The sequence below is a fragment of the Epithele typhae genome, assembly GCF_022376455.1.
Source record: "Epithele typhae strain CBS 203.58 chromosome Unknown BXZ73scaffold_32, whole genome shotgun sequence".
NCBI lineage: Eukaryota > Fungi > Basidiomycota > Agaricomycetes > Polyporales > Epitheliaceae > Epithele > Epithele typhae.
The window spans coordinates 17,397-44,854 of NW_025954223.1; the positions used below are offsets into that span (position 1 = coordinate 17,397).

The 27,458-nt window shown below is 60.1% G+C and overlaps 9 protein-coding genes across 9 annotated transcripts; 4 read left to right on the forward strand and 5 right to left on the reverse strand.

Moving 5' to 3' along the window:
* Window positions 1–793: 793 nt before the first annotated feature.
* BXZ73DRAFT_1696 (uncharacterized protein) lies at window positions 794–1,634 on the reverse strand (the record flags this gene model as incomplete). The annotated part of the gene is made up of 2 exons (XM_048017539.1): window positions 794–1,471; window positions 1,524–1,634. Coding segments are annotated over 2 exons (789 nt in total), but the record flags the coding sequence as incomplete, so codon positions are not given.
* Window positions 1,635–2,980: 1,346 nt separating this feature from the next.
* Window positions 2,981–4,495, reverse strand: BXZ73DRAFT_90623 (Phosphotyrosyl phosphatase activator; the record flags this gene model as incomplete). The annotated part of the gene is made up of 7 exons (XM_048025700.1): window positions 2,981–3,112; window positions 3,249–3,374; window positions 3,436–3,527; window positions 3,591–3,715; window positions 3,772–3,843; window positions 3,900–4,228; window positions 4,325–4,495. The coding sequence occupies 7 exons, from the start codon at window positions 4,493–4,495 to the stop codon at window positions 2,981–2,983; spliced, it is 1,047 nt and encodes a 348-aa protein (XP_047876711.1).
* A 436-nt stretch (window positions 4,496–4,931) lies between these two features.
* On the forward strand, window positions 4,932–8,477 carry BXZ73DRAFT_90624 (PAP2-domain-containing protein; the record flags this gene model as incomplete). Its single annotated transcript, XM_048025701.1, has 11 exons — window positions 4,932–4,979; window positions 5,006–5,768; window positions 5,899–6,222; window positions 6,264–6,402; window positions 6,452–6,543; window positions 6,599–6,722; window positions 6,820–6,988; window positions 7,038–7,325; window positions 7,833–7,871; window positions 7,924–8,099; window positions 8,162–8,477. The coding sequence occupies 11 exons, from the start codon at window positions 4,932–4,934 to the stop codon at window positions 8,475–8,477; spliced, it is 2,478 nt and encodes an 825-aa protein (XP_047876712.1).
* Window positions 8,478–9,053: 576 nt separating this feature from the next.
* Window positions 9,054–10,502, forward strand: BXZ73DRAFT_48710 (uncharacterized protein; the record flags this gene model as incomplete). Its single annotated transcript, XM_048020108.1, has 6 exons — window positions 9,054–9,300; window positions 9,360–9,574; window positions 9,636–9,686; window positions 9,803–10,005; window positions 10,068–10,169; window positions 10,229–10,502. The coding sequence occupies 6 exons, from the start codon at window positions 9,054–9,056 to the stop codon at window positions 10,500–10,502; spliced, it is 1,092 nt and encodes a 363-aa protein (XP_047876713.1).
* A 669-nt stretch (window positions 10,503–11,171) lies between these two features.
* BXZ73DRAFT_5308 (HET-domain-containing protein) lies at window positions 11,172–13,236 on the forward strand (the record flags this gene model as incomplete). Its single annotated transcript, XM_048020931.1, has 3 exons — window positions 11,172–12,188; window positions 12,223–12,843; window positions 13,072–13,236. Coding segments are annotated over 3 exons (1,803 nt in total), but the record flags the coding sequence as incomplete, so codon positions are not given.
* Window positions 13,237–14,233: 997 nt separating this feature from the next.
* On the reverse strand, window positions 14,234–15,143 carry BXZ73DRAFT_78377 (ycaC protein; the record flags this gene model as incomplete). The annotated part of the gene is made up of 5 exons (XM_048022869.1): window positions 14,234–14,309; window positions 14,371–14,594; window positions 14,657–14,817; window positions 14,886–15,068; window positions 15,137–15,143. 5 exons carry the CDS (start codon window positions 15,141–15,143, stop codon window positions 14,234–14,236), a joined length of 651 nt encoding a protein of 216 aa, XP_047876715.1.
* A 1,025-nt stretch (window positions 15,144–16,168) lies between these two features.
* On the forward strand, window positions 16,169–17,346 carry BXZ73DRAFT_90627 (tubulin binding cofactor C-domain-containing protein; the record flags this gene model as incomplete). Its single annotated transcript, XM_048025702.1, has 5 exons — window positions 16,169–16,232; window positions 16,298–16,446; window positions 16,496–16,948; window positions 17,000–17,074; window positions 17,185–17,346. The coding sequence occupies 5 exons, from the start codon at window positions 16,169–16,171 to the stop codon at window positions 17,344–17,346; spliced, it is 903 nt and encodes a 300-aa protein (XP_047876716.1).
* Window positions 17,347–17,697: 351 nt separating this feature from the next.
* On the reverse strand, window positions 17,698–19,238 carry BXZ73DRAFT_102421 (SURF6-domain-containing protein; the record flags this gene model as incomplete). The annotated part of the gene is made up of 5 exons (XM_048015225.1): window positions 17,698–17,893; window positions 17,952–18,298; window positions 18,357–18,902; window positions 18,971–19,060; window positions 19,143–19,238. The coding sequence occupies 5 exons, from the start codon at window positions 19,236–19,238 to the stop codon at window positions 17,698–17,700; spliced, it is 1,275 nt and encodes a 424-aa protein (XP_047876717.1).
* A 491-nt stretch (window positions 19,239–19,729) lies between these two features.
* BXZ73DRAFT_90629 (uncharacterized protein) lies at window positions 19,730–21,559 on the reverse strand (the record flags this gene model as incomplete). The annotated part of the gene is made up of 7 exons (XM_048025703.1): window positions 19,730–19,851; window positions 19,910–20,118; window positions 20,170–20,235; window positions 20,292–20,386; window positions 20,438–20,529; window positions 20,581–20,655; window positions 20,713–21,559. 7 exons carry the CDS (start codon window positions 21,557–21,559, stop codon window positions 19,730–19,732), a joined length of 1,506 nt encoding a protein of 501 aa, XP_047876718.1.
* Between the last annotated feature and the right edge of the window lie 5,899 nt (window positions 21,560–27,458).

A 27,458-nucleotide genomic window follows, 5' to 3' on the forward strand; every position in this document is an offset into this window, starting at 1 on the left:
CTTGTGAATCACGTCTTGTCCTTGTCCACCATTTTCCTGCCTTGGGCGACACGCAAGATACACCAAGTCCACGTTTTCCTCCAGAGTGGGCGATATGCTATATGTGATCGATGCATGCAGCACATGAACTCCAACGGCCCTCGAGCGCGCCCATCGCTAAGTCTTTGCGCCACGCCACCTTTTTCGCTCACTCCTACTCACCTCCACTCTCAATACCACTGTCATCAGGCTCCTGGACGCCAACGCTGCCTTCCGGACGCTGTACGCGCCGCATACTACATCCTCCGTCTTTCTCTCTAGCTACGATTCGCACTGCCGTCCATCCGTCCACCCATATTAATCCGCCCCCTTCCCTGTCGCCACGAAACGCCACGAAACGTGAACTCCTACGCACACTGGACCACCCGGGGAAACCGAATCCAGACGGCCGATGGCTCTTCACCACCGCGCGCATCGGAGGACGTGTTCGTGCCGTTCGGCACTCGTCTCGTGGCGCGGGTTCGGAAGGGAGACGTGGCACCCGTTCTGCTCCTCCCGAGCCCTGCGCCACACTTCGCGAATGCGAAGTACGGATGCAACGCGATGGATCCACTATGGGCGGTGAATTCCCGAGTACAATAAGCTGAGCATCCCCCTATCGTGCCCCGGGACGATCGGCGCGTAGTCCTCCACACCCTCCACGGGAAATACGTGCTTGGACAAGTGGCAAGGTAGCGCACCTCGCCCGCTTGACCCGCCCAGTCAAAATCGATGAGCCTGACCCTCGTTCAGCGCCTTCTTCCCAGCTAGGGAGAAGGAAGATGTTCAGCGGGCGGACATCCCCGTGCACCAATCCATTGTCGTGCAGGATCTTCAGCGCACGCTCCACCTCGGGCGCGGCGGCCTTCTGCTGTTCCGGCGCGAAGGCCGCGACGCCCTCGACGTGCTCCATCACCACCATCTTGTGCCCGTGGTACCGTGGCTCTTGTTCTTGTTCTGGCCAAATGTCACCGAAGTATAGCAACGCGGGCGCGAGGCCTGCGGCGGCGAGGAGCTCGTGCGCTCGGACGCCGTACCGCTCGACGAACTTGACGACGACAGCGCGCGGCTCCGGCCCGTCGAGATGCGCGAGGAAGACATTGGAGCCCTCGCCGGGGCTCTTGAGCACATCCACGTATGTAAAAGTCGTGGGGCAGCCGTCGGCCGCACGGTACCGGGTCGCGATGGGAAAGAAGCGAGAGGCCTCATTTGCCGGGAGCGAGAGACGGGTGTAGAACGCGTGGAGGCGGTCGAGCGCGAGCTTGAGCGCGTGGAGCACGCGCGCGTTCTCCAATAGCACGGCCTCGTCCATGTGGTGGTCCTGCGAGAGCCATAGATCTCTCGTCAAGTGCTGCACGACGGGCTTTCCCGTAAACATAGCGCCCGAGATGGAGATGCGCGGCCCGGAGACGCCGATCACGAAGGAGGGCGCGAAGCAGCTGTTGAGGATGGTCTGAGGAGCGTTGGGTCAGATGCATGGAAATGAACTTAAGAAAGGAGCTCACACTTTGGTTGGCATGGCACCAGTGTGCGACATACGAGGATGCAGAGCCCTGTTCACCGGGCCCGGCTTCCGTGTCGAGCTCGATGGTGGCTAGGGCTGCAGTGCCCGAGAATGGCGAAGAAACAGCGGAAGAAATACATAATGTTGACACGTTTGGCGGGTGACTGGACGGGTAGTTTCTGAACACGGTACCCCAAGAGATCAGAGAGAAGTGGGAGGATACGATCCTGGAGTGTATCCACATCAGGGAACACGCGGCGTCCTGCGCACATGAGCGCCGCAGTGTCCTCACACATTCATCTGGGACAGTCATTTCACGGTCTTGACACCAGCACGCGAAAGCGGCAAACACGGGATGAAAAATCTTGAGTGACGGAGGTAGAGGGTTGACGGTGACACTGTCGTAGCGTCCATTGATGATATCATCCAGCTGGTGATGGTTCTGGCAGTTATGTGAAGTGCGACCATTCCGACACGGCGTAGCACAGCGTCTGGATATTGTCGCTCGTAAAAACCCTGGAACAGTGTCAGCGTGTAGCCGACAGTACCACCCACACGCGTCACCACGCTTCATCATGTCGGTGAGAATGTGACCGTCCTTCTTCATTTTCACGACACAATCGAGGCTTCTGGTTGGACTTGGGCCGAAGAATGTCGATGACTAGAACACAAGTCGTCGAGGATGACTGTGAGGCCTTGATATCAAGAACACGGCCAATGTTGTCATCATCGTCCAGATCGCAAACGAGGCTGGCAACGGTATCACAGAACGCGCTCAGATCGAATCCGTGCAGTGCGAGGAGCGATTGCAGAAGAGGTCCGTCTGCTGCGTACAGAACGTCCTTCGGCTAACAGGAAATGCAGTTAGTATATGCGCTCGAGAAGGTAGAAAGGGCGGTACCTTCCAGATAGCCAGACGAGAAGTACGACTTACGCCAACCATCCGCCCCACTGCCACGACCAGATTCATGAAAGAAGCATCAAGCGGAAGGGCAATCACGTCGGGATAGAGCGAAGCAGGCGTCGCTCCTGAGTTACGAAGAGAGGGATTTCCATTGGCGGAGCAGAGAGGGAGATAGACTGTAGTGGCGTGTGCGCCCTGCGACGAGTTCGCGGGGGGGTGCCACGTGGTTGGCAGAGGCACGTGGCCGCTCTGCTTACGGTCGCCCGGCCCGCCAAGGCTGTCGGTGTGTGGGTTCCTGCGGGATGGGAAGCTGCATGCCTTGTGGCAGGGACGATGGAGGGTAGGATAAGGATCCACAATGCGCAGGAGATGCTGGATGGAAGCGCGACCCCGTCACTCCTCTACACTTTCTCCCAGCTTCGGTAGAGCCATGTAAAGCCATGCATACGCGTGGTGGTGAGACTTCAGCACAGGGGATATCGATACAATTTGTTACTACAAGCTCTTGGTCCATCTATCTTGCCTTATGTGCCAACGTGCCGACACCTCGACGCTCAATCGAAGGGCACGGGTCGAATACCAGGGCCCGCTAGCCTTACCCCCGGCTTTTTCGACGCCTCGGCCTGCGCCGCAGCGAAGGCTGACGGAACAGGGATCCCACAGCAGTCGCCCCATCCAGTCTGCTGCTGCCGACCGCACCCGCGTCGGCGTGCGCGTGCGCATGTCCGAAGTGCGGGTCGTTCGGGTCCAGCACGTTGGCAGGGGTGCGGGGAGCGGGCCGATCCATGGCAGGAGAGAGCCGAAGAGGAAGTGCTGCATGACGGGGAGCTTGCCGAGGACCTCGGCGAGGTACATCTTGAGGAGACCTTCGTTCACCTTGTCCCAGGTCTTGACAGCGGAGATGTCGTCAAGCATCGGGGAGTGCCAGCGAAGGGAGGCCGTCTTCACCTGCGGGCAATGAGGATCGTCAGCAAGGTGGCGAGAGAGGAGAAAAGAGTTTTAGACATACAGAGTTGATGAACTGGATGCATGCGAGATACATGTAATGCTTGGAGAACTCCTCGGTCGTGTCCGGTCGTGAATTGACTTCGGGCGGATGTACTTATGACCTATAAATACATGAGTGATCCTCCAGATGGAACCAAGATCATATAGTCGGCTTACCGCGTAGCTGTGCAGCACCCCACAGGAAAGGGAGGAAATGGTAATCGTCCAAACCCCAAACGCCGTGTGATCCCGCTGGTTCCAGCCAGTACGTGGATTGAAGTACGCGCATAACTTGGACGTATCTGGTCTCGCCACGCTAGCTGATCGCAAGCGGAGATATGAACCCATATTCACGCACCTCCAAAACACCTTGATTACTAGTGCACTATGGTCACTCTTTTGGAACACGCCCAGCTTCTCCAAACATGTTCTGGCGATCACATGTTATCAGGGTCAGGGTCATCGTCTGGATGCAAATGTACTCACATCCAACAGAGGAAATTGAGCTCCATACCACTCCCATAGTCTATCCGTGTCCTGTTTCCCCAAGACTCTGTAAAATATACGCTAATTTCTGGAACTGCGGCTTCGGGAGGCCGGGAATAGATTTGTGCAGTGTGGGTGCAAGCTTGTACCGCGGCGTGTGAGGGAGGGGAGCTGAGCAAGCATAGAAGAGTAAAGCGTACTTCAAGAATCTTGTCATAAAAGGTTCTGAACGCGGGGTTTCCAAACCGCGAAGCTTTGTTATCCACCGGTGGAATTCCTTTGGCCATCTCCTCCACCTGGTCAAGCAGGTCCAGAACGGACTGCACATTCTATGTATACGAGGCGCATATGGCGGGGATACAACGTGCATATAGCCATCAATATCACGGAAAAGAGGAAATATCATGGTGGATGGACTTACGCACAGGAGAAATAGGGATGTCGTCCGTGAGCTTCACACCCACTACGCTCTCATTCAGAGCAGTTATATAGGAGACGATAGTCTGATGCGTCTCAGATTGTTGAAAAGCTTCAAGATTTTCCTTGGTAAGGATGAGCTTGCGTGGGGGAAAGTATTGTGGAGGGTTGGAAGACATGGTGGGCAGCGTTATGGTTGGCGGGGTAAGCAGGGGTGTACACTGTAGGCTTGGCAGAAGTCTCGAGGATCCCGCCCGGTGCACGCGGGTGCACGCGGCCCGCCAGGGCCCTGAGCGCTTGATCCACACAGTCGGGTTAAGCGCCAGAGGCCATCAGCGTTCTGTCTGGCGGTGAGGCCAGGACAACTTGCCGACTGACTTTCGCCATCTCCTCCTTCTCGCCATCTCAGACTCCGCTCTCCCTGTTAACGTTGCGCTAATTGCGCGGGAATAGTCGAAGCTGCTGCTGCCCCGCGCATCTGGTGCGTCACGCGCTATCTGTCCGCCTGCTCCACTGTTTACCTCGCATAGCTGCACTCGCCTCTGTCGCTGGCAACATCGGACGGTAGCGCATTTCGACCATGGCCCTGCCCCAAGCATCTCCGTGAATGGCACCATGCACCGCCGAAAGTCGAGCAAGGACGAAGACGAAGACATCACCGCGGTCCCCCGTCCCAATCTCCTCCCAAGACTGCCCCGCTGTCCCAAGGCTTCAACCTCAATGGTTCGTCCGCCGCGGAGAGCGGCAGCCTCGCCGCCCCGCCCTCGCGCACGCGCGTCACCTCGACCCCGTCGACCTACGTCCCCCGTCCCCCGTCGCAGCCAGCGTCCGCAGGCCCATACCGAACCACCTTCGGCACCCTCCAACGACCTCCGGCGGCCAACGGTACGTCTCAGCTTAACGGGCACACTCGCCATCACTCTCCGGCGATGCGCCAGTCCTTTTCCCTCCCGACCCCCAACGCCCACTCCCGCACGCGTTCCGTATCTGGCCCATTTTCGCCGATCACGCCCTCGCCCCTGTCCTCGTCCTTCCCTGCCCACCAGCTCGCCATGCCCTCCTCGTCTACCGCACCGGAACTGCACCATCCAACGTCCCCGACAAGTGACGCCCCATCTCCTCCCAAACCGGCGAACGGCAACCCCCGTCGACATGCGCGCATTCATTCGCGCAACCTCTCCGTGTACTTTCCCCGCCCAGGTTCTCTTCCGGTGTCTTCCATAGCCGAAGATGGTGCCCAAGAGCTTGACTTCAGCAACGGCAACCTCAGTCCCCCCGCATCGGATGAAGGCGTCCCCATGCCGAGCGCGTCCCCGGGGCCCGGCCAGCGGACATTCCGCGAAGGCTTCACATTCGGTGCCAAGCCGCCGTCAGCGCCGGGTTCCGCGACTTCGCCGGGGCAGCCGTCCAGCGGAGGCGCGGCGCGGCGCGGCACCACCACAAACACTCGCTGTCGCACAACCTCTTCTCCTTTCTCGAGCCGGGAGCGCAGAGCCCGCCAAGTGATCTCCACACACAGCCGACACCCGTCCCCGTCAGTCCATGGGCACCCATATCCCCCTTCCCGCAAAGCGACCAGCAGCCTCGTCGCCAAATGGCTTGACGGCCTCCGTGTCCGTGAAAGCACGCGCGAAAAGCCCTATCGGCCGGGTGCGCGTGGCCCCAGATGTTTCCCCCGTCGCGGCTGGCGCTGCGGTTTGGCAATTCGCGCTCGGCGCGTACCTCTGGATCACTGGACAGCAAGTTGGCTCGCTGTCGTGCACCGGGTTGGGGTACTGGGTGGTGTTCGATGCGTTTGGTGTTGCGTTGGGCCACGTCCTTCCGAATTACCTCGCGCGGCCAAGTGCGCGGTCCGAAGCCAGGAGACCTTATGGGTGCGTCCCTTCCTTTTCATTTTGCGGATTCTGTTGAGATGGGTGTGGCTGGCGTAGGAACGCGCGAGTGGAGACGGTCATGACGTTGCACAGTCTGTATACCTGATTTTCACGTCGGTATACGTGTGCAAGGAGACGGTCGAGCACTTACTATTATCTTCGGGAGAGGGTCATCACCATCATCACGGGGATGAGACCGCGTCAGTTTATGGGTGCGTAACATCTTTGTCCAGCATTTGCAGAAGGCTGATGGCCGTCCAGCATCGACTTTCCCGTTCGCCTATTATTTATCACACTCTTTTCACTCCTCGCCACCGCTAGCCTCTTCCACAACCACGCAAAACTGGCTAGCAGTACGTATTATCTCTCTCTATCCCTCTTGAGTTGTTCACTCACATATTCTTTTAGCGGCCGGTAACCGCATCCCCTCATTAGCATCTCTACTCCCCACACGCTCACGTCGCTCTGCATCCTTCCTCCATTACCCTCCTTTGCTCGTCAACGTGCTCACGAACCCCTACTGCCTTGCTCCGTCGCGTTCTCCCTCACCATCCTCTTCACTGCAACATCTCTCCCGTTGTACGTCCCTCCCTGTTCTTTTCACGGGCCTAGCTCACCCCTGCACATAGAAGGCACCACAGACCGCTAGATCTCGCCCTTGCAGCAGTCGAGACGATCGTCACTTTCAACATCGCATACAAAGCCGCCGTCCAGCTCGGTGCCACGCTCCTCCAAACTTCGCCCGCGCGTGGGCTCGCAGGCGGCCGGATGGAAGCCTTCCTCCGTGCCATGCGGGAGGTCAGTTCTTTCACTCCCCAGGTAATTTACCTCTCATATCGTCGCGCAGATCGAGCGTCACCCACAAGTGCTGCACCTCCCTGCCCCGCACATCTGGCAGCTGACACCCTCGCTCGCGGTCGACGACACGGACGACTCGCTGTACGCTCCCGCGCCGTCCACCGCGGCCAAGGCGCAGGGCCCGGCGCAGAGTCTTATCGTCACGCTCGAGCTGCATGTCCGGCACGACCTCGCGGACGTGGAGGTGTTGAAGCTGACGCGGTGGGCATGGGAGCGGTGCGTGCACGCGCTGCACTTCGGCACGCGGGGCGGGGAGGGCGGGGAGGGCGAGGCGGAGGTCACCATCGGGATCGTCAAGGGTTGATCGGGTTGGGCACTCGCGGAGGTTGCGTTCGGTTGTGTGGTTGTGGAGACCGCGGATGTGATGTATGTATGTATGCTCGTTGCTGCTGGGGAGCTGAATCGGCGGAGCACCGTATACCTCGTAATCACACATGTACCTGTCGTTTCTCTTCACTTTTGCTCTCATCTGGATTCCCGCTTCGCGTGCACCTCTCCTTTCACTTTCGATGCTGCTGCGTTTCGTCTTAAAACGCAACATGGGTTCGGAGGACCTGACCCTTGCCTCTCGAGCGCTTGTTGGCCGAGCAGCGGGCCGACCACTCATCGCGACGCGCTTGTAGAGAGCGGCGCACGACTCCGGGCTCGTCCACCACATCGTGCACGATGATATCTCCGTTTTCCTCTCCGACTGCTGCCACTACCTCTACTTCCTCCACGCACCTCTGACGTGTCCCTCTCACCTACGCCATCCGTCTCTCCCACCCGGATGGCACACTATGAGGACGACAAGCTGCCTTTATGGCTCTACCTCTTCGAGAAGGTACGCCTCTCCCCCACACTGCCGTCGCCGACACCCAACCGACTCGCTTTAGACAAACGCGATCGTGACGACGCTCACCGCGGGGGCCGTCATCTACACCCGCTCCGCCGGCATCGCGTACTTCGCCGCCGGCGCCGTCCTCTGCTCCATCACCGTGAAACTCCTCAAGCGTTGCGTGCGCCAGCCGCGGCCGGTGCTCGTGAACGGGCGGCGGAAGAAGACCTACGGGTGAGTTCTCGTCGCCCGCCCCTCCCTCCCGCACACATGTACACACCGACCCGCCCGCGCAGGATGCCCTCCACGCACTCGGCCGTGATCACCTACTTCGCGGCCTACGTCGCGCTCGCCGCCGCCCGCCTCCCCCTCCACCCGTCCCTCCCGCCCGCCGTGCGCGGCGCGGCGCCGCTCGCCGTCGCGCCGCTCGCGAGCGCGATCGCGCTCTCCCGGCTCTGGCTCGGGCACCACACCGTGCCGCAGGTCGCCGCGGGCGTCGCCGTCGGGCTCGCGTTCGCGCCCGCGTGGTTCGCGCTGTGGACGCGCGGCGGCGCGGGGGAGCTCGGGTGCGCGGTGGAGGACGCCGTGCGGCCGTACGTCGAGTTCTGGTAGCACTGCCCGCGCCGGGTGCCGGGGTTGCAAATCCATGTTCTTGTCCTTGTCCTGTCGTCGTTTGCGGTGCGGTGGATCAAGATGGCGACTCCGCTGGGAACGTCGGTCGGCTCTCTCGTGCATCGTGCCGAGGACCGATGGTGGCCATGGACAACCACGGTCGATGGTTTGCCATCCTCGCTTGGGCAGGTGCGATCTGGCTGTGCTCGAGGGCGAGAATCGCGGTTTCGGCCGTGGGCACTGAGCTCGAGGCTCACCCCCATCTCGCCTCTCTGGCGAGCACGTAGCGTGGCTTTGTGCAGTGTGTGGGTGGGGCGAAGCGTTTCGCTGATGGCCATAGCCCATGTTGGGGAAGGCTCTTAACCCAACGAGGATCGCTCACTGCTCTGACGAGCTGAAAACAACAGCAGGACCATGCGGAGAATATCTTGAAGCGAAGTTGAGCACACTGACTGTCTTAGGTGCCCAGGTATATAAACGACGTGGTCCCGAGTACTCCGTCGACGACGCACTTCGCCATGTCTCAGACCGATCCAGAGATTATCGTCTCCATACTCTCAGCGTATGAGCGAGTGTATGTTTCTTCTCTGCGTTCACTGCTCCTCGCTGAGACCTCCGTGCAGAAGAGATGACAACTTGTTCATCACCTCAGCAACCGTTATTCTCATATACGAATACGTGATCACATTCGACCGCGAAGTTCTGTTGTTCTGGAGCAGGAGACTCAGCCCCGCATCGATGCTCTTCTTCGTCAATAGGTATCTGCCCCTCATTGGGAACCTCATGAGTATCTTCTCGAACATCCAAATGTCTGACGAGGTGAGTTCCTCCAAACTCCTCCTAGAGGCCATGAACTGACTTGATTTCCCCCTCTCGCGGCAGACGTATGCCGTCTTGGTTCGAATCACGGACACGACTGTAACCTGACGCCGGCTTTCAGTTGTACTAGATACATGCAAGTCGCATCGGCCTTCGACATCCTCAACCTTGTGCCCAGCGCAATTTTCTCATGTTTGAGGACGTTCGCGTTGACACGGTCCAAGCCGCTGGCTGGTTTGGTGCTCGCGCTCTCGATCGTCCCTTTTGGACTGAACATGGTGCGTATTCAGCGTTCGGGTCGGTGAGGCTTCCCGTCTGATGTCGCCGGCATTTGATCAGTCCCAGTATGGCTTCAACATCAGGGGCCTAGATGATTCTTTGATTGGCTGTGTCCAAAGCACTGACCTTCCTGATGAGCTGGCTATCAAGTAGGTGGATTCCTGAATGTCAGCTATAGAGATATTAATTCGCCTTCTAGATGTACGCGCATAGCATATCTTCGTCAGACCAACATACTCACCCGAGTCGCTCATGTTTTCTCTACAGTCGTCATCATCTCACGCTCCTGCACCATCATCTCCGACGCCATTCTTATCTGGGTCACTTGGAAGACTCTCCCCAGACAAGGGCTTGCCTTCGCAACTCATATTAAGGGCTCCGTGCCCTCGTTCTCCTCCATCCTCATGATCAACGGGACGATCTACTTTGCGTAAGCACCCTATATACTCAGGTCCGTCCCCGGCTCACAGGCTCACTTGTGACGCCACCCAGGGTGCTCCTCATCCTGAACGTCCTCCACCTCGCCTTCACGCTCTCCTCCGTCTTCAACAACCCCGGCGCACTGACGAGCAACCTTTCGCAGTTCACGCTCCCGTACGTGCGGATTTTATCTCTCCAACGGTCAGAAGTCGCCGACCTCGTTGCCTCCCCAGCCTGACCGCAGTCCTCATCTCTCGCTTTCTCATGGGTCTACAAGAAGCCAATCGCGCCACGGTCAGGGTGGGCGCCGTCAGCGGAGACGACGCGCTCGCGATGTCGATGACCTCGGCGGTAGTGTGGGCCGGGGATCCGGCGTGCAGCTCCGTAGCCCCACGCCGCGAGCCTGGCCCGAATGATACGGGCGGGGCCGAAGCTGACAAGTCGTTGGGGAGATCGGAGGTGGAGCAGGATGCGACGGGGCAACGTCGGGAAAGACACCGCGGGTGAATGTAAAAGCAAAGGCGCGCCCGATCGAATGCTGCCCTTCTTTGACGCGTGGGTTCTGCGTTGCGCATCCTTGCTCTCGCGTTCATGTAAAGACAGCTGGGATGTAGGCACTTCCCCAAGCACGGGTTCCTGGCGCGCGCGCACGGCGCCATCAAGGACGGCACCCCATCTGGCCTGTGAATATGCGCCGGTCGGATTGAGAGAGCGTGTGGAACAACATCGTGATGCATTTAAGTATTGATGATTGACCAAGGCGGGTGCTCAAGCGCTCAGCAAAGCCCGAGGTATAAAGAGGCTGTGTAGGCATGTGTAGGCGCTCGTGCACGGGCCATGCATTGGTTCGAATCCAGAATGGAACTGTTTCTTGCACCGTCCCACCAGACCGCAGTCACCGTCACCATCGAGCGCAACAGCCTGCAGGCACTGAGCACTAGGTGCCAACTTCACGGAGTCGACAAATGTCACCGCCACGCATTAGGGCGTGCCTGCACGGTTTTCTAATATCCAACAATATACGCCATTCATATCGGTACAAGTGCTGGCATGGTTCCATTCATCCCTAAACACGAGGGGAACATGAGGGTGGGTGCTGCACGATCAGGCTACGACCACATCTTAGTTTCTTCCTCCATCCCTCATTCTTCGGATCCTGCCTCACCACGGTTGGGGATGTGGTTGCTCCAGACGACCACTGCGACTCTAACACAGTTCGCCGATATATCTGCGGTGCCGGGCGGCTACGCCGTCCTATCCCACACGTGGATGGGGTCCGGGGAACAGTCCTTTCGCGAATTGCAAGACATCATTCGACGCTGCAAGGAAGACGGCTCCAACGCTCGGGACAAAGTATCGGAGAAGATCCGGAGATGCTGTATTCAGGCCAAGAAGGACGGGTACGAATGGGTCTGGATCGACACTTGCTGCATCGACAAGGACTCCAGCACCGAGCTCTCCGAGGCCATCAACTCCATGTTCACTTGGTACCTCCACGCCGAGGTGTGTTACGCCTACCTTTCCGACGTTCCATCGGGCGGTCACCCCAGCGAATGGCTCTACGACTTCATCCGTGCGCGCTGGCACTTGCGCGGCTGGACGCTACAAGAGCTCCTCGCCCCCGCGCTTGTCCTGTTCTTCTCCGCGGACTGGGAGAAACTCGGCACCAAGAACGAGCTTGCAGACGTCCTTTCCCTGATCACAGCCATTCCTTCCTCCGTTCTCACCCGGCAGACGTCCATCTTCAGCTTGCCGGTCGCCACACGCATGACGTGGGCCGCTCACCGCACAACGACTCGACTCGAGGACGAGGCGTACTGCCTGCTTGGCATCTTCGACATCAATATGCCGACTCTGTACGGGGAGGGGGCACGCGCGTTCTACCGCCTTCAGCAAGAGATCGCGAAACAGTCACCGGATACCACACTCTTCGCATGGGGCGACCGACATACCGATGAAGAGGACAAAATGAGAATGAAGGTCGAAGTAGACCATTTCTCAGCCGAGAACTCGCGCAATCTCAACATATTGGAAGATGCCTCAAAGCACTTCTTATTCGCACCGTCGCCTCGTAACTTCAGATATGTCCTTGGTGCACCAATGTCCTTCACGCCCCGAGTTTCTGGCCAGGCGGCTCTACAACCCTATACTGTCGCACATTACAGTGACCGAAAGGATGTACGTCTAGATCAAGTCTCGTTGTTTCGCTATACTAACGCTACGCTAGGGGAGAAAACGCCGCGCAGTCGGTCCCTTCGGCCCAGGCTACGATCTTCCCAGCTTCGAGATGACCAACCTCGGCATGAAGTTCCGTCTTCCACTTGCGGAGGTAGGCGGCTACACCATCGCCGTCCTCTTCTGTGAGACCAACAGGGACCACGTCGGTCTCCTCCTTAACCCCGTCTCTCCGGACCCTGCGTGTCCGTGCCAAACGTACCACGTCGGCGTGCGCTGCAATTTCCCCCCTGAGAGCGTCAGGCGCTACATTCGAGTCGTACACCTCGGTGCGGACTTCCACAACCTCTCCTTCCGCGGGACAACCTTCCGTGCCGCATGGCGCGAGTTCTACGTCGCGACCGCCCCTCCCATCGCCCCCGCACACAGCATCCTCGGGCTCGCGTCCGACCGCGTCCCTGACACTCCGTTCCGAATTCCGCGCTGGCTCTTCCGTTTCTTCACGGACCTCGAACTATTCCCGGAATCGACAGTCACGACCGGAGCTGATGAGCTGCCAGTTCAAGTCGTCAGGTTCGCAAACACGAGCAACTTCGTGGATATGACGATGATCCTCGTCCTTGGGATGTGCAAGCGCAACTCGCTCGACGGAAGACCGGCACACTGGGCCTCCGTGCGACTCGACGGAACGGATGTCAAACAAATCGAGAGGTCCGCGGCGCTGAGGGAAATATGGAAGCGGTTTCAGGAGGCCAACCCTCAGCAGACAGCGAGGCAGCCACCCGGGTCAGGTGCCGGTGACACCCACGCCGGATTCATTGCGGCCGCAGCGGAGGCGTTTCGGAGGCTCGGGTCGGAGTTCTTCAATCGGAGATACGGCCCATCCGTGTCACTATACCAGAAAGCCATTGAGACGCTGTACGATCACGCCTGCCCGGGCGATCACGTCGACTTTTGGCCCGGCTGGACGAGGGGGTTTGGAATTCCCGTGGGTGTGCGCCTCTCGTTCTCGCGCTGCCCTCATAGCCCGATCGCGACGCGGGTGCTCCACGCGGAGCTGGTAGGCCACCCCGTGTCGATCGTCGTCCCGCCGCGCCCGCGGCTCTCTGAAGAGGACAGGACGGCATCGGAAAGGGCGTGGGAGGAGAAGCTCGAGAGTATGACGGTGAGGGAAGAGACGAGCATCCCGTCCACGCCCCCGGCTGAAGGCGGACGAAATCTCGCGCGTGAGGATGATGAGGAGGACGGGGACGGCACGCGCAAGGGCTACCACAGGCTACAAGTCCGACCCGGGCCGCTACTTCCTCGTGCCAGTGACAGACGAGGCCCTCCAGGAAATTCGACACCCACGCAAGGCGCTGCAGAGGTGCAAAATCACGCCCTGCCGGGTCCTGGGGCGCCTACCAGAGATCGCCACAAAAGAAACTGCACATGGGCAGTCCTCACCCCGCCCCAAACCCCCCGTTGCCCTCCGCCGCCGCCGCCTCCCTGCAAACGTGTCGAAGTTGAAGTCAGTCGATGCGGACGCCCTCAAGGTCGAGACGGAGAAGACGCGGGTGGAGTCGAAGTGGGGCCGCAAAATCGCCACCATCACCCAGTCCTTCCTCAAGCTGGCGTCATTTTCCCACCTCGCTACGTCGTGCGAGAGGGAAGCCGAGGCGGTCTCGCACTATCTCCTCCGGTGCAAGACTCTCTCGCTCGCGCGCGCCGTCCACTTCGCCCCCCTCCCCCCTGGCGCTAGAGGTGCAACTCGGGCTGCTGCTTAGGTACTCGTGTAGCTATTGTGCTCGCCGGACTGCCGCCTGTACCATACTCTAGGCGTTTGTGAGTTCTATCCACCACCGTCCGTCCGCTTGTCCCTGGTGCCCAGAGGCTCCGACCTATCCTGATTGCGTCCTCCGATCCCGAAATCCCGCGCTCGCTTCGCCAAAGGGCCCCCGACGGCACATGAATGGACGGTGCTCGAGTTTCGAATGGATATGGATGACGTTGTACTTTTCACAAACTCCACCTTCACTTCTTCGCACTATGACACCATGATCCAAGACTCGACAGTAACACATCTACAGGCCGGAAGGGGTGCCGTTCTTGACGGCGGCGTCGTGCGCGCGAGCCAGGTACCCGTACTCGGGGAGGTACCTGCACCGCAGTCGTGAGCACGCGCGAACCCAACCGGCCGACACAAAGCGCAGCAACTCACGTGTCGAAGAAGGGCAGCATCTCGGGCGCGCCCGGGGTGTTGCGCCAGTCGCGCATCAGCTCGCACGCGACGGCGAACAGGGACAGGACCTGGACGCCCGCGGCGCGCATGCGCGCGTTCGCGTCCGCCGCCGTCTTGTCGTCGAACGTGCCGGACGCGTCCGCGTTGGCGAAGACGGTGTACCCGGCCTCGACGAGCGAGAGTGCGAGGAAGGCCGTGCAGACCTGCGCGTGCGTCGGGAACGTTAGCGGGCAGTGGGGCAGGAAGGCCCGGGGCAGAGACGCACGTCGGTGGTGATGCCGGCGAGGATGACCTGCTTCTTGCCCGTGGCCTCGACGGCGGCGCGGAAGTCGGCGTTGTCCCACGCGTTCACCTCGCCGTTGCGCTTGATGAACGGCGCGTTGGCGTGCATCGCGATGACCTCCGCCGGGAGTGGTCCGTTAGGGCCTGGAGCGTCCGACCAAAGGGCTACGTTAGAATATTCGGCAAAGTCCCAGGGATGGTTGGGTGCGCACCGGTCTCGGCACTGGAAGTGAGGATCGTCGGGAGGCCGAAGATCTTGCCGAGCGCGGCGTGGGCGAGGATGTTGCTCTTCATCTCCGCGGGGCTGTGGTCGCGCGAGAGCTGGAAAAGACCCTCCTGGTGGTCGACAACGAGGAGCATCGCTTCGTTCTTGTCGATGCGGTTGTACTTGAAAGCTGCGAGTGAGAAGTATGAGAGAGTGAGCTGACGCTTCAACGGCTTGGCACGTTATCAAAGTGCGTACCGGACATGATGAGTGGGGATAGTGAGCTGTGTGCGACTTCTAGAGCGAGAGTTGGTTCCGTTCTGCTGTGCACCGTCCTCCTCAGGCTTTCTTATACGCCCCTGAACCACCAGCGGCCAAGTCGTTCGCAATTTCCCAAGCGCACGAGTGCGAACGTGCATGCCGAAAACGGGGACACACCGTGGTTCACCCGGCTTCTCCCCGTTGCATCCCGCGTTGGGTCGGATGTGTCGTCCGCGACGTCGTGGGACGTCGCAATCCTGGTATGGGAGGAGTGGGCGCCACTGTTCTCCATTTCCAGTTCGCAGTTCCAGGAGAGACCGTCCGCTCGCCGTCAAAACAAATTCGTGTGTGCATCCGAGACGTATATGAGGGACTGCACGAGGATCGCCTGGTGAAGCGAGGCCGTCCAATGTCCGGTTGGCAGGCCGAATTGAAAAGTCGGCGCGAGCTTCCCCGCGATGGTGAAAGTTTCTGGTATCAGTGGGCGTATCGCGAGTCAAACTGTAACCCAAAGTGGAGCTCTAGGCATGCGATGTCTTCATCCAGGCTTTCCATCGGGGCTGCGTGTACTTTGACGAGGGAGTGCTTGAGAATCAGGTTTGAAGCTCTGAAGCTCCATTGGTGTTCTGAAACTCCTACTCCTACCCGGCCGTGCTTCGAGTTGAGGCCGAGTCTCTAATCATCCGAACGGCGGGGGAGCGGTCGTAGGGGTCAGACACAGACTTGATGGTGGGGTGAGAAATCCACCTCATGTGATCTATAGACACTGCCAGTTTGAACCTTGCAGAGAAACGACTTTGAAATTCTATGGGACATGAGCCGAAGACACCCACGCCCCATCCTGGCCCGAGCGGGGTAGAGACCGGCTTGAGCGAATGATGGCAGCAGAGACACAACGGAGCAGGCCCTCTAGGTTTGGAACAGGCTCAAGCCCCGTCGGCGGCCAAAACTTCGAGCTCCGCGCGTCCGGTTCCGAGTTCGCTTGCATCATCTCCGACGAGCTCCGAGTCTGGCTACCAAACTCCACTCATGTCCGAAACAAATCAAGAGCTGACGCTGCGGTACAATGAGCGGACGCAATCCGCACTTTTAGGTTGGGATTCTCATCCTTCAATAGATCAACGCGATCTAACCCGGAATACGTCACGTCCTGGGCAGCCTTATCCACTCAACTCGCATCGCTGAAAGATGAGACGCCTACACAGGAGACGATAGAAAAACTCGCATCTGAGATCTCGAAGTTACGGAGGGATCTCACTGATGCGATATCCTTCCTTCCGGCGTACGACCAGCGGCAGTATGATCTAGTTAGTGATCCAGGTTGTTTGCATCTCTCCAGATATTGATCATCCACAGCAACTGAAGAAAGTCGAAGATGGGATTGAAGGGCTCCGTGCATCCATCGCGCCGAAGACCAAGTTTGCGTTCAAGCGGAAAGCGGCCAAACCAGCCTCTTCAAGTCCCGCTCCTCCGCTGTCGTCCCAGCCATCTCCATCGCCAACACCAGCGTCGGCAACAGCATCTTCTTCCGGACTGTCTATATCGGGCCACTCGCACAGATACCTCGCGCTCTCCTCCCTGTCTTCACCCTGGGGTTCTCCATGCGACCTTTCAATCACGGATCTCGACTCCTGCATCGTCAACCTCCTTTCAGGCTCCGCCGCCAACGTCGGCGCGCCTGAATCTTCCCAGTTCACCGCGCTGCATGTGCGCAACCTGTCGAACACCGTGCTCGTCTTGCCGGTTGTTTCGGGGAGCGCACTCTTGCACGACCTCAAGAACTGTGTGATCGTGCTCGGGAGCCGGCAGGTGAGTCAACATAGCGCTGCGCCAGTCGACGTTGTGCTTATCGCTCCGTAGTTCCGGATGCACGCCTCCTCGGCCGTCGATGTGTACATATCGATTGGCTCGAACCCCATCATCGAACACTGCTCGGTGTCCGGTTTGCCGACTACCCGGCGGCCCTCAAAGAGCTCGTGAAGGTGGTGCGTCTCGAGCAATGTGTTGCGTGGGGAGAGGAGCGGGGGTTACCGTAGTATTTGCAGCACGCCCCGAGCAACTACCTTGCTGTGCAAGACTTCTCTCACATCCGCGCCACGCCATCGCCGAATTGGACCGTACTTCCAGAGGATGCAATGACGCAAGACTGGCCGTTGTCCGAGGTGGGGGTGGATGGGGCTTTGCTTCAGCTCCTACCTGCCAAGTAGGGTAGAACAAGCGTGTTGAGGATTTTTATGGTGTGACGCCCAGTTGGGCGATTGGAGTCGCGCTATTGCCCCCTCTTCACTGCGTTTTGTGAGTCTCGACATGATATACTGCTGTCAATTTCCATCTATTGACTCAAGCAGAATGTCTGTCGTCCACAGAACATGTAATAACACTTTGGCTTCGCCGCTCGTGTAGGTGGTGGGGGTGCGGTATGGCGGTAGGGACGAGACCAAAGCCTACCGAGATTTCCCCTCGCAAAGTGCGATACGGTAGTGCAAGGCGGTAGTAGAGGCTCACGGGGGATAGTGTCAGAGAAGTAGATGTGACCATAGACGATGGGTATTCAACGACTACTTCTTGCTCTTCTCTTTCGCCTTGCCCTTCCCAAACGACTTGCCCTCGAAGCCCGGTCGTCCCTTGTCTTTCGGCCGCGTCTTGACACCTTTCCGCTTGTCGTTTCGCCGCTCCGCCCGCGCAGTGATGTTGTCCTGTCGCTTCTTCTGCCGCGCCGCCATCGACGTCTGCACTTGCTCTTTCCGCTCGTCCCTGCACGCATACAGTCAACATACAACGACTGCGTGGCCAAGGCACGGATGGTACGCACCAGGACTTCTTGCTCTTCGCCTTCACCTTCTCCTTCCGCTTCGCCGCCTTCTTCAGCCGCCCCTCGTCGTCGTGCACCTTCACGCCCTCGACGCGTGCTCCGGCCTTGTCCCACTTCTCGCGCTCCGCCCGCGCCGCGCGTTCCTCCTCGGGAAGAGCGGCGAGCTTCTGCTTGTGCTTCTCGAGCTGCGCCAGGGCCTGCACCGGGTTCGCCGCCGTCGTCGGCAGGCTCTTCTTCAGTCTCGCCTTGCTGCTCGACGCGGCGGACGGCCCCGCGCCCGTAGCGAGCGTAGAGAACGCGATCGGCGTAAACTTCGCCTTCGGGTCGTCGGGCACGAGCAGCTGCGTCTGTCGCAGGCGCACGGTCAGCCCGCCCACCCCGATGAGGACGGAGAAGTCGACGGACCTTTGTCTGCGGGCCCTTGGGCCGCTCCTTCTCCTTGCCCTTTTCCTCCTTGCCTTTGCCCTTGCCCTTACCCGCGCCGCGCCGCTCCTCCTCCCGCCGGATCTTCTCCTTCGTCTCCTTCCGCCGCCGCTCGCGCATCGCTGCGCGCTGCTGCCGTCGCTCCTCGAGCAGCTCGTCCCGGCTCTCAGGCTCCCCGCCGTACCCACCGCGGTTCCTGCTCCGGAGCTGCGCCATGCGCGCGTGCAGCTTGTCCCGCAGGGCTTGGATGCCGCCTGACGAAGGCATCGGCACCGGCGGCGCGTCCACGTCCACGTCCATCCCGTCGTTATCGTCGTCCCCGTCGTCATCTCCAGCGTCGTCCTCGTCCTCGTCGCCATCGGACATGGGCACGTCGAGCCGGATCGTGTCGTCGTCATCGTCGTCGCCATCCTCCATCGCGGCCGCCTTCCGCTTGCCCTTTTGCTTCGCGCTGCCCGCCGCCTGCGCCTGCTCCGCCGCGCGTTCGCGCTGGATCTCGAGCACCGTCTTGTTGTTCGCCGGGTCGAGCTTCCCCGCGCAAGAACAATAAGACACACACACGCACACACGCATCAGGGGTGCACTGAGAAACGCACCTTTTCCTTCTTCGCCTTCTTCGACGCCTCCTTGATCGCCTGCTTCGGCGCCTTCTGCTTCTTGCTGTTCGTCTGGTACTTGGACGCGTACTGGCCGCACGCGGTGAGCGGCGAGCGGCGATGGGATGAATGGGGAAAGGCGGGCGTACCTGCGCCTCCCGTCGTCCTGGACGAGGTAGTACTTCGCGGGGATGAGCTTCAGCAGGGACTCGAACGCCTCGTTGTGTTTTTCGAGCGACTGCTGGAGGACGGCAGTCTCGGTCGGCATCTTGGGGAATTCCTTCAGCGAACCAAGATGTGCGCCGTGGGCAACGTGTGATAGGCAAGGAAACAGTGGCAAGAGTGGGTGGAGAGGAGGAGGAAGGCGGCGGTTTGGTCGGCGCGCCTGTCCCGGTATCACGAAAAGTTCATAGGCGCTGGAACCACAAGCGCCCAAAGTGCTCGTCTTACGGTGTGACATGTGACTCTCGATCACTTGTTCTTCCAACCCAGAGCCACCAAGAGTTGAACGAGCGGAAAGATGCGTGATATTGCGTGACATTCGTGAGACATAGTCATTATAGTACACGTGAGCGTGGAGATCAGACAACACAAGAAACATATGAGGTATGGAGATAGAGCACGACTAAAGAGCAAGAGCAAGTAAAAGATGAACAGACGGGGAGTCAGGCGTGATAGAAACAGGGAGACGGAGATCAAGCGTGATGCATGCAAGATGGCAGATTATAACGAAAGCGTGAGATATCACCCCGTCCACGTTCATCCCTGGTGGATCGAACTGCGAGGGGAACGAGGACCGAACAGACCTGGGCTCGGCGTTGGCGGTGCAAGAAGGTGCTCGACGTGCTGGATGGGGGGCGATGGCTGGAATGTGGGATGGGCTGAGAAGGCCATTCGTCAGTTCTGCATATTTCGTTACCGAGCCAAAGAGGTACTCACGTTGCCATGTCGCCCAGGACGTAGTCGGAGGGGGAACAACCTCTGGCGGAGGTGGCGCCGGCGCTGGCGCCTGCCTCCGACGGCGCGACTGGCGCGGATGCACAGTCCTCCAGGCAGTAGGTGCTGGTTGAGGGACGTCGGGTTCAGGCTCGGGAGCCGGCTCGGGAGCTGGTGCGGCGTCGGTCGGACCGCAGGTCATAACAGGTTTCCTGTGAAACGTTCAGTATATACGACACATGAAGCAGCATACGGAGACATACCAGCTGGGATCAAACTCGCCGGCAGGGCCATACTTGGACTTGAACGTGAGGAGCTCCCCAATTTGGCTGTGGGTGCGACTTCAATACCGGAGAAATGACAATTAAAAGCGGCGGCGGCTTACAATTCGAGATTCCTCTTGTCCTCGCGAAGCTTGCCGACTTCGCTGAGCAGCATGCGCACCTCAGTAGCCAGCGAGCGACTGAATTCGTCCAGATACTAAGGCTCGGGATCAGCAGCAGCACTCTAGTCGGTACGGGAAGCGCTCACCCCTTGAACGTTGTACGGGATCTGTTCGTTCGCGGTCGCCTTGACAGCGTCAATGGTCTCCTGCTTGCGCTGCTCGCAGTCGGCGCGCCATGCTATAGAAATGTTTAGAATCACGTTGCACGTCGTGCAGAGAACAAGCTCACCTTCAGCCATGTTCTGGATGGTACCCTCGTACGCTTCCCGCTGCTGCTGAATAGCCTCCAGAGCTTCTTGTTGCACTGAAGAGACGGACGGTATCAGCATCTACAACGATGCGCAGCCAAGAGCACACGTACTGGTCCTCATCTGCCCCTGGAGTTCTTCCTTTGCGGTCACCTGCTCCTGAAGCATGCGCTCCTGCGACTCCAAGATCATGTTGAGCAGGTTGTGCGTGTGTGCGTCGTGGGCGTCCTTCTGTTGCCAGCGCTCCTGCTTGATGTCCCAATGCTCGTCCATGAGGCGTTTCTTCTCCTCGATCGTGCTCCCTTGTTCGGAGACGAGGTTCGTGAGGTCGGTGAGCTGACCGCGCACAGTGTCGTGCTGCTCCTCGCGCTCTGCCCGCTCTGCCTCGCGCTGTGCCGCATCCTCCGCCGAGCGCGTGAGCCGCTCGGTCTCAAAGTCCTGCTTGACGCCCTCGAGTTCGTCCTGGAGTAGTCGGATGCGCGCCTCGAGCTGCTCGACCGTCTTCTGGTGATCCGCTTGCATGGCCTCCGTCATCCGCTCGCGCTCGGCAGCAGCGGACTCGCGTTCGAGCTCGATGATCTCGCGGATGTCTTCAGCGTGGCGTTTGGCGACCTCCTGCATCGTGTCCATGAACGCGCCAGGATCGCCGACGTCGCCGGCCGTGATGATCGACGCCGTCCGATGGGAAGGCGCACCGTCGCTGGGCACTGTGGGCGCCGACCTCGACTCGTCTGGCTCGCCTGCGGCGCCCTTGCCAACGTCCGCCGGCACGACGGGCGGGGGAAGGGCCTTCAGCTGCTCTACGATGCCCTCCAGGGCACCTTCGCGGCGCGCGATGGCCTCCTCGTCCCTCCGGCGCTCGGCTTCGACGAACATGCGCTCGCGCTCGTCCTCGTTTGCACGGTAGTTGAGGTCTCGCTTCTCTTCTGCATCGTGCAGGTTCTGAATGACCGCCTCCATTTCGGAGTGGAGAGCGTTGAAGGTCTCGGCTCGGTCATGCTCCTGATCCATCAACCCGATGTCGCTAGGTACGGATGTTTCAGGGCGATAGGGTTGCCCAGTTGGTCGACGGTGGCCTTGTGGGTCCGGAGTCGAAGGAATGCGACTAGGGACGGAACCAGGGGATGAACCAGGATCACTTGGGCCGGGGGGAGGAGCCGTTGGTGTGCGAGGAGGAGCCGTTGGCGGGCGAGAAGAGGGAGCTACGGGTACACCGCGGTCATCATGAAGTGGCTGGCCCCCAGGGTGTACCTGGTCAGATGGTGAGTAAGGGATGACGATTTCGCCCTCTTTGAGCTGATCGCGAAGGGATCCTACAGTAGGTGCGACCGGAGGGGGCACCATCGCGACATGTTCACTTGGATGTACTGCGCATCGCGAAAACATAAGTCGGGGATGCGTATGAACGGTACAATTATCACGCACCTCGAGTTGACACGCTTCCACCAGTGGTATGAGGCGTTTGCAGATGAGTTGGTGTCTGCGAATGGACCGGCGTGTGTGGATGGATTGGTGTTTGTGGATACGAGTCTAGTAGAAGTCAGCATATGTTCGCCGCGAAGATCGGATGACACTCACGTGCAAATTGACTATCTTCAGAGTGCTCGTCGCCCTCGAGCCTATGTTCGTACTCGTGGGGAACATGCCCCTCGTAGTCGATGTTCGTGGGTGGCCGTTGATGAGGATCCGCAGCCTCGTGAGGAAGCCTGGGGCGGGATCCAGGCGTACCAGGAGGGGGAACTAACACGGGTGATCGACTACCTCCGGTGGTAATATGCGTAGGACGAGTGACAATGGAACTGGCAGGCCGTGATACGGCGAGTGGTCGCGGGGAAATTGACCTAGATTCTCGCCGAGAGTGGGTCCGCGAATGAGACGAATAAGGCTCATGTATGGTAGGAGGTGTGTGTGTCCTCGCAGCCGTCCCAGGACGAGAGGATGAACGGGGCTCTGTATGGGACGGACGATGCGACGGTGTATGGGAATGGGAACGAGGGCCGTCGTGTGGGGAGTAAGATCGTTCCGACGAGTAAGATGGCTCAGGAGAGTGTCGGTGAGTCCCATGCGAGGGGTGAGTCCCATGCGAAAGGTGGGTCCCATGCGAGGGGTGGGTCCCGTGCGACGGGTGAGTCCGTGAACGGAGGGGCGTCGACGTGACCCACTTCCAGAGGGCCTTCGTTGATGACGATCACTCCCGTAGGATCGACCGCTTGGGGACCGCGAGTCGGTACGGTGCCTGGTGTGGTGACGGGGACTGTCACGCGAATGGGAGCGATGACCACCGTGCTCTTCCCCATAGCGCTCGTCGCTGTAACGATCCCGGTGACGGCGGCCGTGCGAATAGTTACGAGGATCCCACCAAGACCAGTAGTCTCGGTCTCGGTCACCGCGACCGTGCGTGCCGCTGGGAGAACCTGTTCGCGGAGGCCCCGGAGGCATCATCCATGGCGGCATCATCCCCGGAGGCATTCCATACGCCCAAGGGGGCATGCCATATCGCTCCCAGCCAGCAGGAGGGCCATGACCATCGTGAGGCGCGTCATGGTGAGGAGTACGAGGGGAACGGGAACGAGACCTCTGTTGCACAAAGACGGTGGAGGCGCGTGCGAGACATGGGAGGGGGTAGTCATGGGAGGAGCACTCGGACTGCGGTGCGAGCCCTCATGGATGTGTATTGACGCAGGGGATGAACGACGGGAACCGCGGGTGTGAGAACTGTCTCGAGAATGTGAGCGACCGGTGATGACGACGGTGGGCTGCTGTTGAGGTGGTGGGTATGTCCCTGGAGGCATAGGCATCGGACCTGGAGGCATAGGCATCGAACCTGGGGCGAAGGGCATCGGACCTGGAGGCGCGTAACCCGAAACTACCGTCCCTGGAACCATTGTCATACCCGGACCCGACGGAGTAATAATAACGTGCGGAGGTTCTGACTCGACATGGGTGTAACTGTCGCTGCGTGAGGGGCTCCTATGGCTGGATCGTCTCGAGCGTCCGGAGGGTGAATGCGGTCGATGGCTGTGATGACTGTGGGTCCTTCGCGAGGATGAGGCCGACGGTGTGATTCTCGTGACAGGCTCTTGCGGAGGTGACATGACTCGATGCTCCATTCCGTACATTGGCGGCGGGATCGTCCCGAATGGCCCGGGTGGTGGGAGGATGGTGATCGTTTGAGGCGTCGGCTGAGACTGGGGCTGGGGGCTCGACGAGACGTGAGATGGCGCGTGAGACGGGGTATGAGATGGTTGTTGGGCTGGTGGATTTATGATGTTGATGTTTGTGTCGCCGCCCACGGGACCGGCACCTGGCGCGGAAGAAGGAGCTGCCTGTTCGTGGCCACGGGAAGGTGTACGTTCGGGGGCATAATGCGGGTGCGGGCTGTGTGGGTGGTGGTGTGAACCATCCTCATCGGAGTATTCCATGTGCTCAGGACTATGAGTATGCCCGGGACTATGAGAATGCCCAGGACTATGAGAATGCCCGTGACTATGAGTACGCCCATGACTATGAGAGCGCCCGGGACTATGAGTATCCCCTGGACTATGAGTGTACCCGGGACCCGACGTTGCATGGCTCTCCGATGGACCTCCCGACGATTGTATGATTATAGGCTGCGGCTGGTGTGGTTGTCCGGGAGGAGGAATGACGGTGATTGGGCCCCCGTGATCGTCAGATATGTATGTGTCGGAGTAAGAACCACTTGACGGCGGCGACGGTCGAGGAGGAATAAATTCCGTCTCTGACTCGGGGCGCATCCTCGGGGGCTGCATAGGCCCTGGTGGGGGGTACCCGGTACGTGGTGGAATCACGGGCACGTTCGCCACAGGAGGGAACGAAGGTCCGTATATCGGGGGTATAACCGGGGGTTCCGACGGCGAGGGCGTTCGGTCCGAGGGCCAAACTGGACGACCCGACCCTGAGGGAGTTTGATGCATATGGGTTGGATGCATGTGGGTTGGATGCGGGAAGGGGAATATTTGAGGTGGTGGGGGTGCCACCGTCACTCCTGGCGAACAATGTTAGTTACCTGCGCGGGACCAAGTGAGATCGACGACACTTACCATGAGGAGCCTGAGCTTGAGGCCTGATCGCATGAGCGATTTGGTTGAGAAGGGGAATGACCTCATCGCGAGTCTGTTCCAGCCGAGCAGAGACGCTCTGGATCTCCGCGTGCCGGTCGTGGACGTCCCGCTCTAACCATTGGTTCAAACCGCGAAGGTACGTGATGACTTCGCCTTGCTGATCGAGACCGGCGAGCTGGCCGCTGCGGTTGTCCTAGTGCCAAATGATTAGCCAACTGCAGTTGTTTAGAGCGATCACGGCGACGCACCCTCAGAAGTTCCAAGATGTCCGAAAACGTGGACGGCAATTGCACAACAGTCTACATGGCCGTGAGCAAATAGTTGATAGGAATTCATAAGAATACTCACAGGGCCCTGTTGAACAGGGACAAATTGAGTTGGAGGTGGCGGTGGTGGTGCCGGCGCTGCTGTCCCTGCATCGCCGAAGATGTGTCCTGGCGGTGGTGCCGGTGCTCCCTCCGGTGCTGGCGGGGGAGGGTACCATGTTGCAGAAGGCATGTCATCTGGAGGCGGCTCCGTTGCAGGCCGGGCAGGTGGAGCGTGGGTCTACGAGAGAGTGAGGTTAATAAACGAGAAAGCAATATCGAAACGACGGCATCCGCGTACTGCATCGACTCGGCCATCCCCGCCGCGCTGTGCACGCCGCTTGTTTTCAACTTCTCTAAGAAAATCGATGTCGGGACCTACAGGTGCAGGCATCGGCATCGTTGAAGGACCGGGCGTTGGTTGTGCGTGCCCCGGAAACTCTGTGCCCGTCTCCGAGGGGAGACATCGTCTTCCGTGACAGTAGCACCAGGTACCCGCGGCTGGTGTGGTGGGGGTGCCCCTCGTCGTGCTGCGCGCGGCGGCGCTTGGTGCCTGACGAAAATACGAGGAGGATGCGGGGGAGCAGAAGTCGTACGGAACGTCATGTCTTCCAGGATGGGGCTCGTGCTCCGCGGCCGCACTCGGGGACCAGGCCGGTAGATCAGCGGGATCAACGCCGGCGGAGGTTGGACGCCCTGCTGCGCCGACGGCGGCGACTGCATCAGGATCTGCATGAGCTGCTCGTCGAACGACGGGCCCGCGGCTTGTTGCGGACGAGGCGCGTGAATGACCTGTGGCTGTGGGGCGGCTTCTCGGGACTGGTCGAGAATGTCGTCGAGGAGGCGGCGCAGGTCCGGGCCCACAGACGACCCATCCTCGGTGGGCGCTTCCTCCTGTGGCTGTTGGGGCTGAGGCTGACCGCGCTCAAGGAGGCGCAAGAGGCTCTCCTCGATGATCTGCAGACGCTGCGAGAATTCATCCCAGTGGTCTTTGGGAGTCGCCGCCGCGGGCGCTGGGATCGGCATCGGGATGGTGACCTGCTCGCGCGGGCGGTTGCGCAGCTCGTCCAGTTGGCGGTTCGTGAAGCTCTGGGAGTCGAGCATGCCGGAGATCTGCTGGCGAATGCCGTCAAGACCGTCGCGCAGGTTCGCAAGCGTGACCACCGGCGTCGGGCCCACCGTCCGGCTGGAGACGGTCGACGGCGAAGGCGACGACGACAGTGGTGGGGTGGTGGCGACAGACAGGCTTTCCGAAGACGGCAGAGTGAGGGGACCATCGAGGCTTGTGGAGATTCCCGAGAGAACCTCAGACCGAGGCGCCGACCGATGCACAGAGCGAGGGGTGACCGACGATGGAGGTGCAGACACCGGTGAAGAAGTCGTCGAGCTCGCTGGGGACGACACGGGCGAGGACGAAGGCCACGAAGGCGAGATCGGAAGGTCAGCCGGGTACAGCTCGGACTCCATCAGACTGAGTTCGTCGGAGTGGTGCGACGACAGGAACGACATGCTGTCACTGAGCGACGTCGGTGACGACCCTCGGATTGGCGGCGGGGAGAGCGAGATCGTCCTAACGATCCTTGGGGCCTCGCGGCGGCGAACTGGCGTCGCGTCTGCGCGCGTAACGCGGGAAAGTGGACGCTCCTTCTCCGACATCGAGATTATGCTGCCGGGGCCGACCTGGACGTCCTTGTGCGGGACCGGCGGAGGGCGTTCAGGGTGATCGGTGAGCATCCGTTCGCGGAGAAGTGCTTCCAGGTCTTCGAGCGTTCCCTTGATGTCTTGGATGTTGTCGGCCATGTCCCTGTTCTCGGCGTCACGGACCTCGTTCACGTCGTTCAAGTAGTGCAAGAGGCGGTTGACGTCGTGAGTCAAGATGGTGCTGGGAGCCTCCGAGGGAATCGTCGTGAGGTTCGACGCGATGGAGGGCGTGCTCCCACGCGGTGTCGTCATGCTGACCCTCATCGAGGCCGACACCGTAGACCGCATAGTAGTCGACCTGCTCGACGGCGCGACAGACGGCGTGACGGACGGTGACGCAGATAGCGCGACGGACGGTGCCGCAGATAGCGCGACAGACGGTGCCGCGACGGTGCCACAGACAGTGCCACGGACCGTGCCGCTGACGGTGCCGCTGACGGTGCTCGCGAGGGTGGGAGTGGGATCATCAACGGCAGCGCCTGTACAAGAGATCATTAGCACAAAGATCAATCTGCTGAGGGGGTAATACACATACCGAAGGGGGCCTCGACGGCTGCTGCACCGGAAGCCTCACGTGTGACAACGCAGGAGTGGACAGCAACGACGGCTCCGTCCTCACGTCCAGCTCGAACTCGGACGGAGCAATGCGCGACGAGCTCATCGACAACGACGACGCCGTCGAGACCGAGGACGGCGTGCGCGAGAGCATCACCCGCCGGGGATCTCCAGCGACCGCTGCCTGGCGAGCGGCGACGGCACGTCGGAGAGGAG